The following is a 16,829-nucleotide window of genomic DNA, read 5'->3' as shown; positions in this document are numbered from 1 at the left end:
CTCTCTGTATCTCCTCTCTGTATATCCGCCTTTCCAATAAAAAATAATAAAAATAAAATCTTTAAAAAAAAAAGAAAAAAGCAGGGTCCCTACCTCCCAACCCTGAGAACCTGGCCTTGCTTAGACAGCTTTTGGGGAATAGAAAACACCTGTACGCACTCTACTGAAAAAATAGAGGCAAGAAGAACACAACCACAGCAAGACCACACAGCCCATACAAGCCAGGACACCTTCAGTGCTTGTGTCACAAGACTCCTACGCTAACCCATCGTCACATTCTATCTGATGAAGCATGATAAGGCGTGCTCAACTAAGATAACTGCTATAGAAATAACAGACTTGGGCTCAGCTCAGTAGTCTAGCAGCTAAAGTCCAGGACCCCTTTGGGCACTGGTTCTAATCCCAGTAGCCCCCGCTTCCCATCCATCTCCCTGTTTGTGGCCTGAGAAAGCAGTCAAGGACAACCCAAAACCTTGGGGCCCTGCACCCGTGTGGGAGACACAGAAAAGGCTCCTGGCTCCAGTTTGGCTCAGCTCCAGCTGTTGCAGCCACTTGGGGAATGAATCATAGGACAGAAGATCTTCCTCTCTGTTTCTCCTCCTCTCTGTATATCTGACCTTGCAATAAAAATAAATAAGTCTTAAACAAAAAATTTAAAAGACACATCATCACAACATAAGAAACCCAGTCTAAAGGACTAGTCACCATGACCACAGCAGCTGCTTGCAAGGGCATGGCAAACAGCCGAGGGCCGGCCCTGCGTGGTGGACTCCCATCCAGGATGTTTGCTCCTAGCTGCAGACTGCCACTCAGGGTGAACTTTCAGTGCTCCCACAGGCTTTACCAGGCATGTGCTTTGCATATCTGGGCGGGGCTGGGAGCTTGTCCCTCCTTACCTCAGAGGAGGCCACCAAAGCACTGCACCGCAGTCCACACAGACTATCTGAGACACTGCTTTATTGGGGGTTCTCTCAGAGAAACCAGACCCACCTGGCACACCAACCCTCTTCAAACTAGACTTGCTTCCTTGCCTTCTCCTGTGCGGGTGTGGTGTCAGGGACGGGGTAGCTTGCAACACCCTGAGGCCAAGGAAGAACCCTGAGAAGTACAAGGGCTGGGTGGAGGCAGTGGGTACAGAGCCTTAAGTTACAGCCTGAGACTCTGGCATCCTACATTGGAGTGCTGGTTCAAGTCCCAGCTGTTTCATTTCCAGTCCAGCTCCCTGCTAAGACACCTGGGAAAAGCAGAAGGAGGCCCCAGTGCTTGGGCCACTGCACCCACGTGAGAGACCTGGCCCTGTGTTTCTCCCTCTCTCTATGTCATTTTTCAAATAAATAAATCAATAATAATAATATAAACAAAGAAAAAGAAGGAAGTTACACTTGCAAATAAAAGTGGGTTAGGCTGCTGCTACGGGTGATGCCAACATTCCAGCAAAGCACTGGTTGTAGTCCCCGCTGCACTGCTTTCCATGCAACATCCACTCACTCTGCCTCCAGGCTAGCAGCTAACATATTCTGTCTGTGGGAGATCCGACTGGAATCCTGGCTCCTGGCTTTAGCACTAGTCCAGTACTGGCTATCAGAGCCGTATAGTAGGTGAACCAGTTGATAGAAGATTTTCCGTATGCCTTTCAAACAAATCTTTAAAAAGAAGAACAAACGAGTATTAGAATGCCAAGTGTACCAGATCTGTGTCCGGGGTGGGGGGTGGGGGGGTGGTTGGGGTGTCACTGCTTACCCACACAGATGGTGGGGGAGGGGACCAGAAGGGAACTAGGGTTGGAACCTGTGTTAGAACATTCTTCACTCTCCTTTTGGGCCTCTTCCTGGGCTGTCCCCACCCTATCAGATAACAACAAAACATCACAGCTCACCCGATTTGCCAATAATTCCTCGTGTGGAAATGCTCTGCTGCTGCACTACTGATGAGCCTGCTGGGGGGTTGGGAGGGCTGGGGGGTTGGGAGGACATGTAAGAGGGGTTGGGAGGACTTGTAAGAGGGGTTGGGAGGACTTGTAGGAGGGCTGGGGGGTTGGGAGGGCTGGGGGGTTGGGAGGACTTGTAAGAGGGGTTGGGAGGACTTGTAGGAGGATCCCAGTACTCTGCACCTGCCTCCACTCCCCACGGCAGAGCAGCCACTCACTCCCCTTGTTTGTAGACTAGGAAATGGAGCACCACTGGTGGAGAGGAAGCTTTCTTCATAAACCAGGTCGCCAAGTGCCAGGGTCCTCTCCAACATGTCCCTGCCCAGGCCCACCAGTGCCATCCCATGCACCATGGCAGGCATGTGGCGAGAGGGCAGAGAGGATCAGAGGAAATGCAGGAGAATTTCTGACCCCCAGGGCATGCTCATGTCAGCCACTGGGGGTGACTAGCAGGCTGCCAAGGCAGGCTGCTCTTGGAACAGTGGCCACAGTGAGAAAGCAGCATTGGCCAACAGGGACCCCCAAAGCACAAGCCTGACTGCAATATGTGGGGCGTAAAGAAGGCAAGTAAGAATCATTTGAGAAGAGCAGTGGACATCTCCTGTGCTCTGTGGGACAGGTACCCGCAGCAGGTGGGTGCTGGGGTCCCGACAGCTGCAGGGTAACCAGCTGCGGGGTGAGAGCTGCTCCCTGGGCTGTGTCACCATCAGTCACCCAGCAAGGCAGGCAGGCATGACCAGAGTAAGCTCACATCAAGTTCCAGGTGGGGAGACGGGCACCAGGTTTCTGCAGCCATTAGTGCTTGCACCACATCCACAGTCAGGAAGGAGAGGTGGAATGGGCAGAACAGCTACGCCCATCTCGCTGCAGGGATAAAGAGAATCTGTACAAATTTTTAACATTTAAAAGGCAGAGAGAGAGAGATGGATCTTACCTGCTGGTTCACCCTCCAAATGCCTGCAGCAGCTGGCAGGTGGGTGGCAGAGACCCGATTATGGGAGTCTTCACTGCTGACACTCCCAGGGTCTGTTTGTGTCAAAGCAGGAAACTGAGTCAGCAGTCAGAACTGGGTGCAGAACCTGGCCTGGGCACTCTGGCTGGGATGTCATCTTCACCAGTACCAGAACAGCCAGGTCCAGTGCCAGCCCCACTGCCCACCCATTACTCGTTCTTCAGTTAGTTTGTGCCTTGAAATAAGTTCACTGGGAGTGAGTGATCAGCAAAAAGTGTATACACACACACGCACGCGCACACATGCCCCCAGACCCTGGACAAGCAGTTGATGAAACACTGGTTACCTGTCTTATCTGCTCGCCCTCCTCTCCTTTGCACAATCCACTGCTTTCATTCCTTATGGCTGTGCCATGGCTGCCATCCCCAGCTCACAGTGCCATGACCTAGTGCTTCCCGTCCCTGATACCAGGTTTGAGGAGGAGAGGGCATGCCACTCTCTTGCTTGAGCAGGGCTGTTGGGGTGCATCTCTTTCTGTTGTGGGGGAGTTGCAAAACCGGGGTGACTGTACCACATCCTCGCTTCCCGTCAGATGGAGATACATGGTCACAGTGCATGGAAAGAGGGACCAGCAGATGCAGAGGAACTGAGGCACAAGGAGAGAGGCGGGAAGGAAGCCTCTGAGCGCTGTGGCTGCAGTTGCAGGATCCCAGCCCAAGCAGACCCAGCCAGCATGGGCTGGGGTTTTCCTGCCAGCCTCCAACAAGATTCCTCCTGGATGACATGGCCATGGTGGGGAACCTGCTGTTCGTGAGGGAAACGGCAGCAGGTGTGGCCTCTGTGTGAAGTTCTTGTATCTGATGGCTCTTTACTGCCAGTGACCAGTACTAGTGTGGTAGAAATATTAAATATTTAACAGAAAAAGGACTAAGAATGCATTTGGTGAGAAACAGAGAGGGAAGAAGAGAGAGAGAAGTTCCAAAGCAGGCAGAATGTAAACCAGAGATGTCACCCAGGCCCCCACACAACAGCCAACTTAGTAGCCAGCAAAGTGCCATCCATTCCAACAGGATCTAGTGGCAAAGTTCCCCCAGCTCAGTGTGTGTGTGGGGGGGAGGGGCTCCCTGGTCTAGGAGAGGACAGTGACCCCTTATTCCCCAATCTATCCCAGGTTGGTCCTGTTTCTACCTATCACCCTCAGGTCATCCCGAGCATCCTCCATCTTCCCCAATGCGGGAACGAATTGATCCTCAGCAATGCTGGGAGGACACGGACCAGGTGGCCTCAGGCACCTGCTGCCCCGTTTGTGAAATGGGCATGGCATGGCAGTGCAAAGCTGAGGAGACAGGACTGGGAAGAAGCACTATCCTTGTCCCATCTGCAAATGGAAAACGAGAGAATTCAGAAGCACGGGCAAGAAGTGGGAGGGGTCTTCAGCAGCATTCGCCCCCAGGGCTGGCCTCAGTTCACTGAACTGCTGCCCACCGGAGCCTTAAGCCTTGCAGGCCCCATGGCCCCCTGCCTGTTGCCAAGGCCTGTGAGCTTCCTCCATTCCTCCCCAAGCTGGCCCGCGGCCAGGGTCCCTGGAGCCTGCCCAGTCACGTGGCACTGGGGTCCTCTTAGGACTCTTCCTTGGGGCTCCAGATTTAACTCCGCTCCCGTGGGGCTCTGGGCCCCTGGGGATGCCTCCTCCACCGGGTCTGTCCAGTGGGTCCAGCCTGTAGGGCTGACTCCTTCGCAGAGCAGCCTCTTCTGTCCTGTGCAACCTGTCCGAACCCACATCAGTCTCCTGAGGGCCCAGCGCCCTTCTGGGTACACCAGGGGCGGGAGCCCTACAGGAACTCCCAGCACTGATCTCCCCGGAAGTCCACAAGGCCGTTCAGAGACCCTGGCCAGTCTTTGGTGCCGGACAGAGGTGGGGCGTAGGAGCCTCTGACCAGCTGTTGATTTTGGGAGTTCACTGCTCCTGGGCCTCAGTCCTAACTTCTGGGAAATGGGGCCCTAAGGAGCTGAGGGGCAAGGAGCAGCTAATAGCGATCGCCCGGTCAGCGGGGTCCGTGGCCGCGCCCCTCCGCAGCTCGCGCGTCCCTGGGCCCTGGCTCCTCCTCCGTTGACATCAGAGCTGCGGGCGGGCCGGCTGGCCCTGGGAGCCGCCGCGCTCGAGCCCCGCGAGAGAGCGGGCGGCAGCAGCGAACGGCGGCGGGAGCTTGCGCCAGCACCTCGGCCCTAGCAGCCAGCCCCGCGGCGGGGCAGCCGCAGGTACCGCCCGCACGAGTGCCCCTGCGCTGGGGATCCCCCGGCTCGGAGCGGGGCCCGCACCCGAGGCCAGCGCTGGGCCTCTCTTCGCAACCCCTGCCCCAGGCCAGGCAGGTGTTGGACAGGCCTGAGAGCAGCAGTGGGCAGCGGGAGGGAGGATGCAGGCGAGCAGAGTGGCCCCTAGGCCGGCGGCGGGATGCAAAGGGTCCCAGTGGGTGGGAACGCCATTGCGGAATGCGTCCAGGTACTGTGACTGGGGGCTGGGTGGGTGTTGTGTGGCAATAGCCAGCTTGGTCAGAGGCAGGCCAAGGTTCCATGTAAGCAGAATTTGGGGTACAGAAGCTTCGAGGAAGTAGGACAGAGATGTGAGGGGTGTTGGTTGGGTGTGCAAGAGGGGTGTCTGGGTGTGGGGGAGTGTCTGCAGTGGATGGGATGGCCAGGCACGCGTCCAGGTGGAAGGGTGCCTGGAGACGGTGTGTGTGGGTAGTGATCTGTGCGTGATGCCTTGCCACACAGGATCTGGTGGGGGCAGGCCTTGCCATTCAAGGGGGTGCATGGGGCTGGCTGTGGGTGGTTCACCCCCATGCCCAGCCATCTGCCCAGGACCCCTAGGACTCCATGGCTAGAGCTTACCCTCAGACTCCTGCCCTGGCCATTTCTGGTCCTGGCATGGGGACCAGGCATCCCTGGGAGCAGGGCAGCATCCCCTGCAGGGGAGGAGTGTTCCACCAGGGAGAGGAGGCCAGGCATTCCCCCCTCCCCTGCTGCATGGTCCTGCAGGGGCAAGAAGCAAAGTCCTGCCTTGAGCTCACTCCACATACCAGGTCTGTGTTAGCCTGCAGTGGGCTTGCGAGAACCCATTCCCCCAGGAGCCTCTGCCATGGCCTTAGCCCCATGCAAGTGCAGCCAGACCTCTTGGGCAACACTGTGCCCAGCCCCTGCCCAGCTCCTAGCACTGTCTCCCCATTCTTCCTGCCCCTCCTGCCTGGGGAGCTGGAGGCTCAGTGAGAAAAGCTGCTGCAGGCTGGGTCAGGGTGCGATGGGGCCCGCCAGGAGGGGACCCAGATGTGGAATGGGGAGCTCCAGCTGTGGCTGCTGTTGCTGTGGCAACAGTGCAAAAGGAGCTATATTTAAAAACGTGGCTGAGATATTGCCGGGAGCCCAGGCTGCTGGAAACCTGATTTCCAAGAGGCCAGGGTGGGTGGAAGGAGGAAGAGAACAAGGAGACACTTCAGCAGTCCCCAGGGTGGGGCTGGGCTGTGGTGGGTTTCGTCCAGAGGCACCCGGCAGGTGCGGCACCTCTGGCAGCTGCTCTGGGGTCTCCACCCAGAGTACCCAAGAACTGGGAAGTGAGTTTGACTAGAATAAACAAACGTCTGACTCTACGGGAGAATCTCATTGCCACCGTAAAAGCCATTTCTGGAGGCCTGAGAAGTTGCTGAATGGACGAATGAGCAGATGAATGGAGGTCAAATGGTTTTGTCAAATGAATGGACTGAGGGATCAATAAACATGGGCCAGGTGGCTGAGGGCCAGCAGGCAGGAGCCTGGACCCTGAGTGCCCTGCACCCTTGCCCTCCCCAGGAGCCCTGGCTGTGGCTGGGGGGCAGTGGGCCATGCCGGGGGCAGTGGACGGCCCCAGCTGGAAGCAGGCAGAGGACATCAGGGACATTTACGACTTTCGCGATGTTCTGGGCACGTGAGTCTCTGGCTGGACCGACTGGGAGCACCCTCACCCCAGGCCTTGGTACCAGGGTAGAGTGGGCGGCGGAGTCCAAGGTGTGGCCTCCTCTGGACAGCTGGGCTGATGGTGAATGCTTCCTGTTATCTCCAGCCTGGAGAATGTATGGGCAGTGCAGAAAGAACTCAGAATAACCTGGTGTTTGCCTCGTGGGGGAGACAGACCCAGCCCCACAGGAAATGACCCAGGGCTGGATGCGACCACCTCTGCAGCCAGTGGTGGACTCACCGGGGAGGCTCATGCCTCCTCCTGGGTCTGGAGTCAGCAGGTGGGAGGGTGGGACCAAGTTCCTCACCTAACCAATCTCCCTCCCTGCAGGGGAGCCTTCTCTGAGGTCATCCTGGCAGAAGACAAAAGGACGCAGAAGCTGGTGGCCATCAAGTGCATCGCCAAGAAGGCCCTGGAGGGCAAGGAGGGCAGCATGGAGAACGAAATTGCTGTCCTGCACAAGTGCGCATGCACCTGGCCCAGCCCCACCTGACATTTCCCGATCACCCTACCTCATACTGCTCATGAGTAAAATGGGGGTGTAGATCACCAGCTGGCAGGGGTGTTGGAATCACTGGCAGCTCCTGTCCCAGGTGCCTGCAGCAGAACAAATATTGACAGCTATGACATCAGAGTGTCCTCGTCATGGCCAGAATGTTTAGAGCCCATCCTCAGGGCCCCTGACAGGTTCAGAAATGCTTTAGTACTGGGCGCCCACTTGAACAAAGACCCCACAAAGGCTCATGTCAGTACAGACTCTCTGCCCCCTGGCAATCTCAGGGGCTCCGATTTCCCACCTTCTCCCCCAAACCACCTTGCACAGAAGAAATGCTCATTTCTGTTGTTGGAGGCAAGCCTGGGCAGGGGGTGGAGTGAGGCTTTCCGAGAGCAGTCTTCCTCCTCATCAAGCCCAGTTCCACTGTGATCATTTCTGGAGTGCTACGAGCACCTATGCTGAGTGCTGCACTTGGTGCAGCCTGAGTGCCAACCCTCTCCCCTCCTTTTAGGATCAAGCACCCCAACATTGTAGCCCTGGATGACATCTACGAGAGCGGGGGCCACCTCTACCTGGTCATGCAGCTGTGAGTGGCCCCGCCCCTGCCCCTCTCAGCAGCCCTCTCGCCATGGCTGCCTCAGGCCAAAATTGCCCTCTGCCTACCACAGGGTGTCAGGTGGGGAGCTGTTTGACCGCATCGTGGAGAAAGGCTTTTACACTGAGCGGGACGCCAGCCGCCTCATCTTCCAGGTGCTAGATGCAGTCAAGTACCTGCACGAGCTGGGCATTGTGCACCGGGATCTCAAGGTGGGCCTCCACGAGGCAGGCCTCTCCATACCCTTCCACCTGACTGACCCCTGCGCTGAGCGGAGGCTTCTGTACTGCGGCCCTCCCAACTCCTGTGCTGCCTCTTTTTGAAGGGCCCAGAAGCACATTGCGATACGGCTCTGACCACTCCTATTTGTGCCTTCTGCTCATGATTAAATTCCTGCCTGTTTGTAGGAAACGGGCAGGATGGCAAAGCCTGGACAGCAGTCAGGACCCCTCCTTGCCTGAGCCGGACCCCCCAGACACTGCCGGGCTCCTACTCCACAGCGCATCCACAGCTGGGCCAGGGAGAGCACTGCAGGCAGAGAGTGTAGTGGAAGTGGCCCTGCTTTCCAGCATGCGGCTTTGGGGTCAATCACTGTCCTGCTCATGGAAGCAGGTTCCTCATCCGTGGAAAAGGGCCCGGACAGGGAGCTGTGAAGGATGAGACCCAGCCAGGGTTCAGGTGTCCTTTCAGGATGTGTCATGCACACCTGAGATGAAAAAAACCCGGCCCACCCTGACTGCTGCTGGGATGACAGCCATGAGGCCACAGCAACTTTCCTGAGTGGGCAGCGGTGTCTCGTGTGGTGCTCAGGGGAGGTGGGCCGTGTTGGCCCCCAGGCAGTCTCTGACTCCCATGGCTCTATGCTTGCACCCTAACAGCCAGAGAACCTGCTCTACTACAGTCTGGATGAAGACTCCAAGATCATGATTTCCGACTTTGGTCTCTCCAAGATGGAGGACACAGGCAGTGTGCTATCCACGGCCTGTGGGACACCAGGATATGTGGGTATGGAGGGCTCTGGGCTGGGGGGGATGGACGAGTGGGAGTCCAGCCAAGGGCAGCAGGATGGACACATGTCACCGCCATGTCCCCTTCCTTCCACAGCCCCTGAGGTTCTGGCCCAGAAGCCCTACAGCAAGGCCGTGGACTGCTGGTCCATCGGGGTCATTGCCTATATCCTGTAAGCAGGGTGGGGCTCCGGCCTGCTTGTCTTCCTCCATCAGGGTCATTGGGTACATCCTGTAATTTGGGGGGCAGAGGGAGGGGAGGATTCAACTCCAGGTGTCCCCTGCTCAGCCTGCCCCTTCCTCCCTCAGCTATTTCCTCCTTCCATCCCAAGCGACACCTGCCTGCTCCTTACTAATGTGACTTGGCTCAACAGATTATGTTTCAGGCCCTGCAAACAGCGATTTAGCAGAGAACCAACCACAGCCAGGGCAGGCTCTCAAGGGAATGAAGCCTATCAGGGGAGATGGGAATATGGTGTGAAATAGACCAGGCAAGCCCAGCAGGAATAGGGACAACTGTTTAGGCAGAGGGAATAGTCAGTCAGTGGGAAAGCTATGAGAAGGCCAAGTTCAAGGAAGAGGGGCAGGCGGATGGGGGCCTGTCACAGAGGGCCTCTATGCTGCGGGTCTCTGCTCAGGCTCTGTGGCTACCCTCCCTTCTACGACGAGAATGATGCCAAACTCTTCGAGCAAATCCTGAAGGCTGAGTACGAGTTTGACTCTCCTTACTGGGACGACATCTCCGACTCTGGTACTCCGGGCTCTGCCTGCCTCCAGCACTGGCCCTCGGGTCCCCAGCCTCCGCTGACCCTTGCTCATCTCAGCCGCCCAGCCCCAGATGGCACCTTAATATTTGTCTCCTCCCTGAGGCCTCCAACACCTTCCCACAAACACACATTTCCACACCAGCAGTCTTGGGTGCCCTCCCTGTCGGTAGGGTGGCCCTGGGTAGGGTGGCACAGGGATGGACCTGGGCTCTTTGCCTCCTCGGACACCAGTCTGTGGGCACTGCCATGTTGTCTTTGCTTCTGTCTTGGGGGTGCAGCCAAAGACTTCATCCGGCACTTGATGGAGAAGGACCCAGAGAAGCGGTTCACCTGTGAGCAGGCCTTGCAGCACCCGTGGTGAGCACCCCTACGGGCTGTGGGTTGGAGTCCCTGGGCTCACCTCTGCCCTCACCAGCAACCCTTCCCCACTCCTGTCCCAGGATCGCAGGAGACACAGCTCTAGACAAGAACATCCACCAGTCAGTGAGCGAGCAGATCAAGAAGAACTTTGCCAAGAGCAAGTGGAAGGTGAGCCTGCCTACCTGCCCTACCAGGGCCCCCACAGGCAGGCCCACCTGGGCTGTTGGCACAGCACCTAGCCTCAGAAGGGCATGGGGGAAGCACTCTAGGATGTCCATGGAACTTCTGTCCAGCCAGACCTGGTGGACCGTGTCCAAGGCAGAGGGTGCCAGGGAGAAGTATGTGGCTATTCTGGCATGTGAGGGGCTAGGCCAGACTGGAGTTGGGGGAGTGGTGAAGCTGGCCACTCAGAGCCTTGGGTACCACAGGAGGGCACCAGCTCTCCCCAGAGGAGGAGTCTCAGGGTATGGGGGAAGATGGGCAGACCACACAGGAGGCTGCGGCAGACATGCAGGCTTGGACATGAGCAGCAGCTCAGGTGAAAGCAGAGTTGCACAGCAGGTGCTGAGGAGGCAGGACCCATACTCACGGACAGGAGGCAAGTGAAGCCCAGCCCAAGAGTACATGGGGACAGAGCAGGGGTGATGATTCCTGGGGGCAGGGATATGCTGAGTAGCCAGTGAGGCGCATACACACCCAGATATATACACATACATATATACCCTCATGTACACATACTCACTCACTACACACACACACCCACACATCTGAATCTACCCATACATACACACAAACCCCCAACACACACACCTATTACTTGTCTTCACCTCAGTGTCCTCTTTTGAAAATCCTATTACTAGCATGTACCTCAAAGAGGTCTGTGAAAAATACATGTATCACCATACCAGGTTTTCTCTGACGTGTAACCGTAAGCTAGTCCACATGTGTGCTGTGGGAGCAGTGGTCCGTATGTGAGCAGAGGGGCAGGGCATGTGCTGGAAGGACTAAGTAAAGCCTGAAGAGGCCCAAAGACCCAGCCCTGGCGGCAGCCCCAGAACCTGCTCACGCATCTCTCTTCCCCTCTCTCCCCGCAGCAAGCCTTCAATGCCACGGCCGTGGTGCGGCACATGAGGAAGCTGCAGCTGGGCACCAGCCAGGAGGGCCAGGGGCAGCCAGCCAGCCACGGGGAGCTGCTGACGCCAGCCGCAGGGGGTGAGCACAGGGCCTGTGGTCAGGCACCTGGGCAGGGGCGGGGTGTGTGCTCCACAGCCAACTCTACCCTCTTCCCATGCAGGACCGGGGGCCGGCTGCTGCTGTCGGGACTGCTGCGTGGAACCGGGTCCGGAGCTTCCCCCCACGCTCCCCCCACAGCTGTAGGGCTGGGATCTCCTGTCCCGGAGAGGTGGGGTAGCCTGCTCTCCTTCCTCCCTGCCTGCCCCAGGCCCTGCCATCCTCACTATGTTTTCCATACAAATGTTTCTATTTTATTGTTCCTTCTTGTAATAAAGGGAAGATAAAACCGCGGCTAGCCCTGTCTCTGTCCATGGCATTGACACTGCATGGTTTGGGGGCTCCTGGCCCTGAGGTAGCTGCAGGTGTGGGAGAGTAGGGAAGGGAGGGGGCGGGCAGGCAGAGATGCCAGGCAGGCCCCCTAGTCTTCTGGCCCCTTGGACCCCTTTGTGCGCTTTGCTGGCGGCTCCTGGGCACGACAGGGGTGCTGGCGCAGATCAGCACTGAACAGCACCTGTTAGGAAGCGGGAAGGAAGAGGTGGGCACACAGGGGTCAAGGCCAGGGATGGGTGGGGGCCCGTGTGGACATCCCAAATGTCCATGGCATCAGAGCTGGGGGAGAAGTTCTCACTCACCGCTTGGGCCCAACCTGCATATGGTCCCCACAGGCTCCGGAAAAAGTTTCCTAGGTGAGAAGCGATGGGACCCAGTTAGGGAGCGGCCCCTTCTGCCACGTGCAGAGCAGGGGGCCTGAGAGAGGAGTGGAGAGGAAATTAGCCACTGCTGCCCTGCGCCCTCTGCTCACCCAGCTCCTTGTTAGCCTGGGGGCTGGGGCTCTTGGCCTGCGAGGTGGTGGGCTGCCAGCCATAGTCCCGGCGGGCGATCTGCCACACGTGGATGTCCACGGGCACTGCCTGCGGCTTGTCCAGGGCCATCAGGCAGATGCAGTCAGCAACCTGTGATGGGCACAAAGCGAAACATCAGAGAGAACTGGTCAGGTGCAGCCAGCCACTGGACGATACTATTCTACTGAAGTGACTAGGTCAAAGTCATGTGGAAAAACCAGAAGTCCTCTTAGTCTGTTGTCCAGAGCTGACTTTCCATCTGCATCCCCAACCAAATCTCTAAGGGATTTATGGCATACTAGGTTGAGCCGCTAACTGCAATGCTGGCTTCCCACACAGGCAGCCATTCTAGTCCTGGCTACTTTCAACCCAGCCCCCTGCTAATGCACTTGAAAAACCAGTGGAAGCTGACCCAAGTACCTGGGCCCTTCCACCCAGGCTGGAGACCCGAATGGAGTTCCAGACTCCTGGCTTCTGCTTGGCCTTTTTCTAACCATTGTGGCCTTTGGAGAGTGAACCAGCAGATGCTCTCTCCCTTGCTCTCAGTAACTCTGCCTTTCAAATAAATGCATGAACCTCAAAAATCTCTAGATACAAACTCATGTTTTTCAACAACAGAAAAGTATACAAAAGAAAAAGAAACGCCAGATGCGGTGCCACCTTACTATCAGTTAACTGCTGACATTTTCCCAAACATCACTGGGTTCCTTGCAATTCTTTCCGGAAACCTGTGTGCACCTGTGAGTACAGCAGTGTGTACAAACACCCCAACAAGCAGATTACCTAAAACCCATTCAAAGGGGGAGTCTTTTATACTTGTGGGGTTTTTGTTTGTTCTACCCCCAATGAAACATCTGCTCACATTCTGTCTCCTCCTCTCCTGTCCTCAGTGGCCATGCTTCCCCTCAGCGCCCAGGCTGGCCTCCGCTCCCGTCCCCAGGGCCTCACCTTGGTGCCCACCCCGGGCAGGGCACAGAGGGCCTTGTGGGCCTCCTCATAGGGGGCCGTTCGCAGCTGCTGCAGCCAGGCCAGCCCGCCCTGGCCTTCCAGGATGGCTCGGGCGCTGGCAGTCACGTAGCGAGCCCGGTACCCCAGGCCCAACTTCCTGAGACAAGCCTCCACTTGTGGCCCTATGGGCAGTGGGGAGGGAAATGGGGCTCAGGCATGCTCATGTTGGGGTGTGTGCTCGCTACCCCCACAGGCATGCTCTTCCCCAGTGAACCTTGTCACCTGAGGGCCTATGGGAGACAGAGGGACACCGTGAGGAGCAAAGCAAATAGTTACATTCTGGGCCCGGCACCAAGGCCTAGCAGCTAAAGTCCTTGCCTTGAAAGCACCGGGATCCCATGTGGGCGCCGGTTCTAATCCCGGCGGCCCTGCTTCCCATCCAGCCCCCTGCTTGTGGCCTGGGAAAGCAGTTGAGGACAGCCCAGGGCCTTAGGACTCTGCACCCGTGTGGGAGACGTGGAAGAGTTCCTGGCTCCTGGCTTCAGATCAGCACAGAACCGGCTATTGCTGCCACTTGGGGAGTCAATTATCAGATGGAAGATCTTCCTCTCTGCCTCTCCTCCTCTCTGTCTATATATCTGACGCTGCAATAAAAATAAATAAATCTTAAAAAAAAAAAAGTTACATTCCAGGTGCTGTGCACCTCCTCCTGCTAGGCCCCAGGACCAGGGCTGCCCTGGAGGAGCCCCTCGAGTGCGTTCCTGACCCTTCCCAATCGCATTCCCAGCACGCCAGGCTGCAGACCCATCACCGCACCTGGAATGATGGCTCAGCTGCCATCTCCAGGCACCGACTGCAGATGTGGGCTCAGGTCCGGATGCCTACCCCCAGCCTCCTTGCCAGAACACCACACCACCCTTCCAGGGCCCTGAGGCCTCAGCCCAGCTTTCTAGGGCACCAAAGCACTCTCCTAGCCAGGCCGTTCCCCGGGCCTACCACCAGATTGGGGCTTGCCTCCACCGGCAGGACTGGCTGTTTGACTCGGGAGTTGCTGTGGACACAGGCGTCCTCAGATACACTACTGCCACAAGCTTCCCACTGAACACCATGTCACCCGCACCATCTGCAGGCTTTTATTTAACCCTGGTGACAGCTGCTGGGGAGGTGTTGCAGTCACTGCTTCATAGAGGATGCTCCCACTCCATGATGTGCAGTGACAGCTGGGCTTGAGCCCCAAGCGCTCTGTCTCCAGGAGACCCACTAGCAACCCCAAACCGCTGCCTGTCCCAGGCAGGTGTTTGAGGCTGTGGCCGGAAACTATAAACCAGCAAGGTGCCAATGCCAGGCCAGCAGAGCTATGCAGGATGAGGTATGTCGGGGCAGACCAGTGGGGGGTCAGCTCTCAGGAAGGTGGGACTCTCCAGGAGGGGAGACGCCAACAAGGGTACAAGTGGGAACTGACAGAGAGGCCATGGAGCAGTGGGCACACCTGCTTACCTGCCAGAGCCTGCAGGCTGGGGAAGCCGTAGTAGGTGATATCATCGAGCTGAACGAGCCGGGGCCCGAAGGCCTGGCACAGCCGCTCCACCATGCCGCTGATGCGTGTGATGTTGTTGTTGGAGGAGCAGATGAAGGAGAACAGGCATTCGACAGGGTCCTGGCGTAGCAGTCGCACCCCTGGGGACCAGATGGGCAGGGTATGGGACAAGGACCTGCTGCCATCAATCACCCCCTGCCACCCTCCTACCAGACTTGGGCATCAGGGCTATAGGGCTTACCCACCTGAGCACCCTGGGGGCAGGCATTCGTTCCACGCACTGCTGTATGCCAGTCCCACAGCAGGGGCTCTGTGTGCAGTCACACAACCAGCAAAATCACCTGCCCAGGACAGGGCTTTTTTCTTTTTATAAATTTTAGATTAATTTTATGTATTTGAAGAGTTACAGAGAGGCAAACAGACAAAGAGCTCTTCCACTCACTGGTTCACTCTGCAAACAACTGCAATGACCGGGCCTGGGTCAGGCCCAAGTCAGAAGCCTGGAACTCCATCTGGGTCTCCAGATGGAGAGGTGGCAGGGGCCCAAGTAACTGGACTGGAAATGGAATCATGGGGACTAGGACAGGGGCACACATGGGGTGCTGGAACTGGCTGCATGATGGTGCTGCTCCCCCCCCACACACGGGGTTAACTCCTTGTCACTTCACTGGGACACTTGGCGGAACGGCAGGATGATATCTGGTTATAGTGGCTGTGCGCTGGGGACCTTCTAAGCATTTCACCCTTCAATATTAATAGAATCCCCTGACGTAGGCATAATCCCATTTCACAGATGGCAAAAGCAAGCCACATCTCCGCCTCTCCACACCTTGCCTCCCCTCAGCCCCAGTCAGCCCCCCAGACCCCTGTGCTCACCTGGGTATCGCTGAGCCACCTCTAGAAAGTGGGAGTCTACGGAACCCCAATGGCTGTAGAGCTGGGCCAGGCTGACATCCAACTGGAAGTACTGGCGAACGGCCTCCAGCTCCCGCAGCGTAGGCTTGCCGACCCGTCCATAAGAGGTGCAGTGCAGGTGTTCTTCCGTCTGCGTCAGGGTCCACACGCGATCACCCAGCACACCGCTCCAGTGCGCAGGGCTCTGCTCCCTCCACCTGTGGCTCCCACGTACACGCGGTTACTCCGTCCGCCCTCACCTGCCACAGCCCCTACAGGTGGCAAAGCTGCAAACTCAGGGCGACCATTCGTGCGTCCGCAAGACGCCTCATGGACTTGCCGACTCTACTAAGGATGGACAGGCGTGCTGGCCGTCCACACCCGTGACCTCCGTGGAGCTCAGGGGCGGGGCGGGGGTCCCAGGGGAAGGGTCGTCCAGGTTCAGTTACTCACCGGAAGGACTGTCCGGACGCCAGAACCAGGTCCAGGCGCAGCTCGGAGCGTGGACACGGGATGGAGGCCCACAGGGCCGGGTCGGAGGCCAACGTGCGGTGCCGCATGCCACCCTGCACGACAGAGTGGCCGGCGCTTCCACACGGAGCGGGCCCACGCGGAGGCCACGACCCGTGAGTCCTCGCCCACCCGGTCCCACTCCGTTCTATTGCTCCACTGCCTGCAGGCTCCGCCCCGTGACGCGGCCCCCACCCCAGGGCCCGGGCGCGCCCAGTGCTGCTCTGGACGCTCGGGCGCCGGCGCGTGTTTCCGGCTTCCCCTGGGCCGCCGCGCCACCCCCGGAAGCCGGGCTCCAGAACCGCTCATTGGACCCGACGTGGCCAATCAGAGGGGAAAGTGAGGAGCCAACGGGCGGGCGCTGCCGAGGCGCGCGGCCTGTACTGCCCCAGAGTTCCGGGATCCTCGCCTCCCCTCCATCCCGCGGAGCCCCAGTCCCCCAGGAGCCTCGCCTCCTCTTCCCCCCAACCGGGCCCTCCGCCCCACCTGCCCATGGGCCCGGGTGGCTGCGTTCCCCTCACCAAGGGCCGAGCTTCACAGAGCCAGTTGTGCAGACGGGAACCCCGCTGCCCTCTCGGGCCAGGTTGCTGCAGTCTTTGCGGAGTGTCAAACACATCCCACGCCCCCACCAGCCCCCCCAGTTCCAGCAGGTGTGGCGGACCCAAGGGTCTTGGGAACCCAGAGCCACCTCTGGGCCCAGTCCGTTCCCCTTCCGGGGTACACAACTTTCCTTGGGGACCCTTCCACCCTGGCAGTGGCAGCAAGAAAGAAAACAA

The 16,829-nt window shown here is 58.1% G+C and overlaps 2 protein-coding genes across 10 annotated transcripts; one reads left to right on the top strand and one right to left on the bottom strand.

Moving 5' to 3' along the window:
- Nucleotides 1–2,972: 2,972 nt before the first annotated feature.
- Nucleotides 2,973–11,611, top strand: CAMK1 (calcium/calmodulin dependent protein kinase I). 3 transcript variants are annotated; one of them, XM_040995142.1, is made up of 13 exons: nucleotides 2,973–2,979; nucleotides 3,057–3,065; nucleotides 5,067–5,138; nucleotides 6,720–6,834; nucleotides 7,195–7,326; nucleotides 7,872–7,946; nucleotides 8,029–8,167; nucleotides 8,834–8,960; nucleotides 9,060–9,135; nucleotides 9,601–9,713; nucleotides 10,008–10,086; nucleotides 10,170–10,257; nucleotides 11,184–11,611. In XM_040995142.1, the coding sequence occupies exons 4-13, from the start codon at nucleotides 6,752–6,754 to the stop codon at nucleotides 11,604–11,606; spliced, it is 1,335 nt and encodes a 444-aa protein (XP_040851076.1). In that variant the 5' UTR covers nucleotides 2,973–2,979; nucleotides 3,057–3,065; nucleotides 5,067–5,138; nucleotides 6,720–6,751; the 3' UTR covers nucleotides 11,607–11,611. The 3 variants fall into 3 exon arrangements, with proteins under 3 accessions (XP_040851076.1, XP_040851078.1, XP_040851077.1); XM_040995144.1 differs by lacking the exons at nucleotides 2,973–2,979; nucleotides 3,057–3,065 and having other exon boundaries at nucleotides 11,184–11,301; nucleotides 11,384–11,611; XM_040995143.1 differs by lacking the exons at nucleotides 2,973–2,979; nucleotides 3,057–3,065 and having other exon boundaries at nucleotides 8,029–8,110.
- Nucleotides 11,569–16,212, bottom strand: OGG1 (8-oxoguanine DNA glycosylase). 7 transcript variants are annotated; one of them, XM_040995145.1, is made up of 7 exons: nucleotides 15,997–16,212; nucleotides 15,526–15,761; nucleotides 14,610–14,789; nucleotides 13,113–13,294; nucleotides 12,125–12,275; nucleotides 11,942–12,004; nucleotides 11,569–11,837 (listed from the first exon to the last, which is right to left on the bottom strand). In XM_040995145.1, the coding sequence occupies exons 1-7, from the start codon at nucleotides 16,101–16,103 to the stop codon at nucleotides 11,569–11,571; spliced, it is 1,188 nt and encodes a 395-aa protein (XP_040851079.1). In that variant the 5' UTR covers nucleotides 16,104–16,212. The 7 variants fall into 7 exon arrangements, with proteins under 7 accessions (XP_040851079.1, XP_040851081.1, XP_040851086.1 ...); XM_040995147.1 differs by having other exon boundaries at nucleotides 11,667–11,833; nucleotides 11,955–12,004; XM_040995148.1 differs by having other exon boundaries at nucleotides 11,837–11,850; nucleotides 11,954–12,004.
- Between the last annotated feature and the right edge of the window lie 617 nt (nucleotides 16,213–16,829).

Source organism: Ochotona curzoniae, unplaced genomic scaffold (assembly GCF_017591425.1).
Source record: "Ochotona curzoniae isolate NIBS_2020 unplaced genomic scaffold, NIBS_Ocur_1.0 contig_908, whole genome shotgun sequence".
NCBI lineage: Eukaryota > Metazoa > Chordata > Mammalia > Lagomorpha > Ochotonidae > Ochotona > Ochotona curzoniae.
Note: the sequence above shows the minus strand (reverse complement) of the source record. Positions and strands in the feature narration are given on the sequence as shown.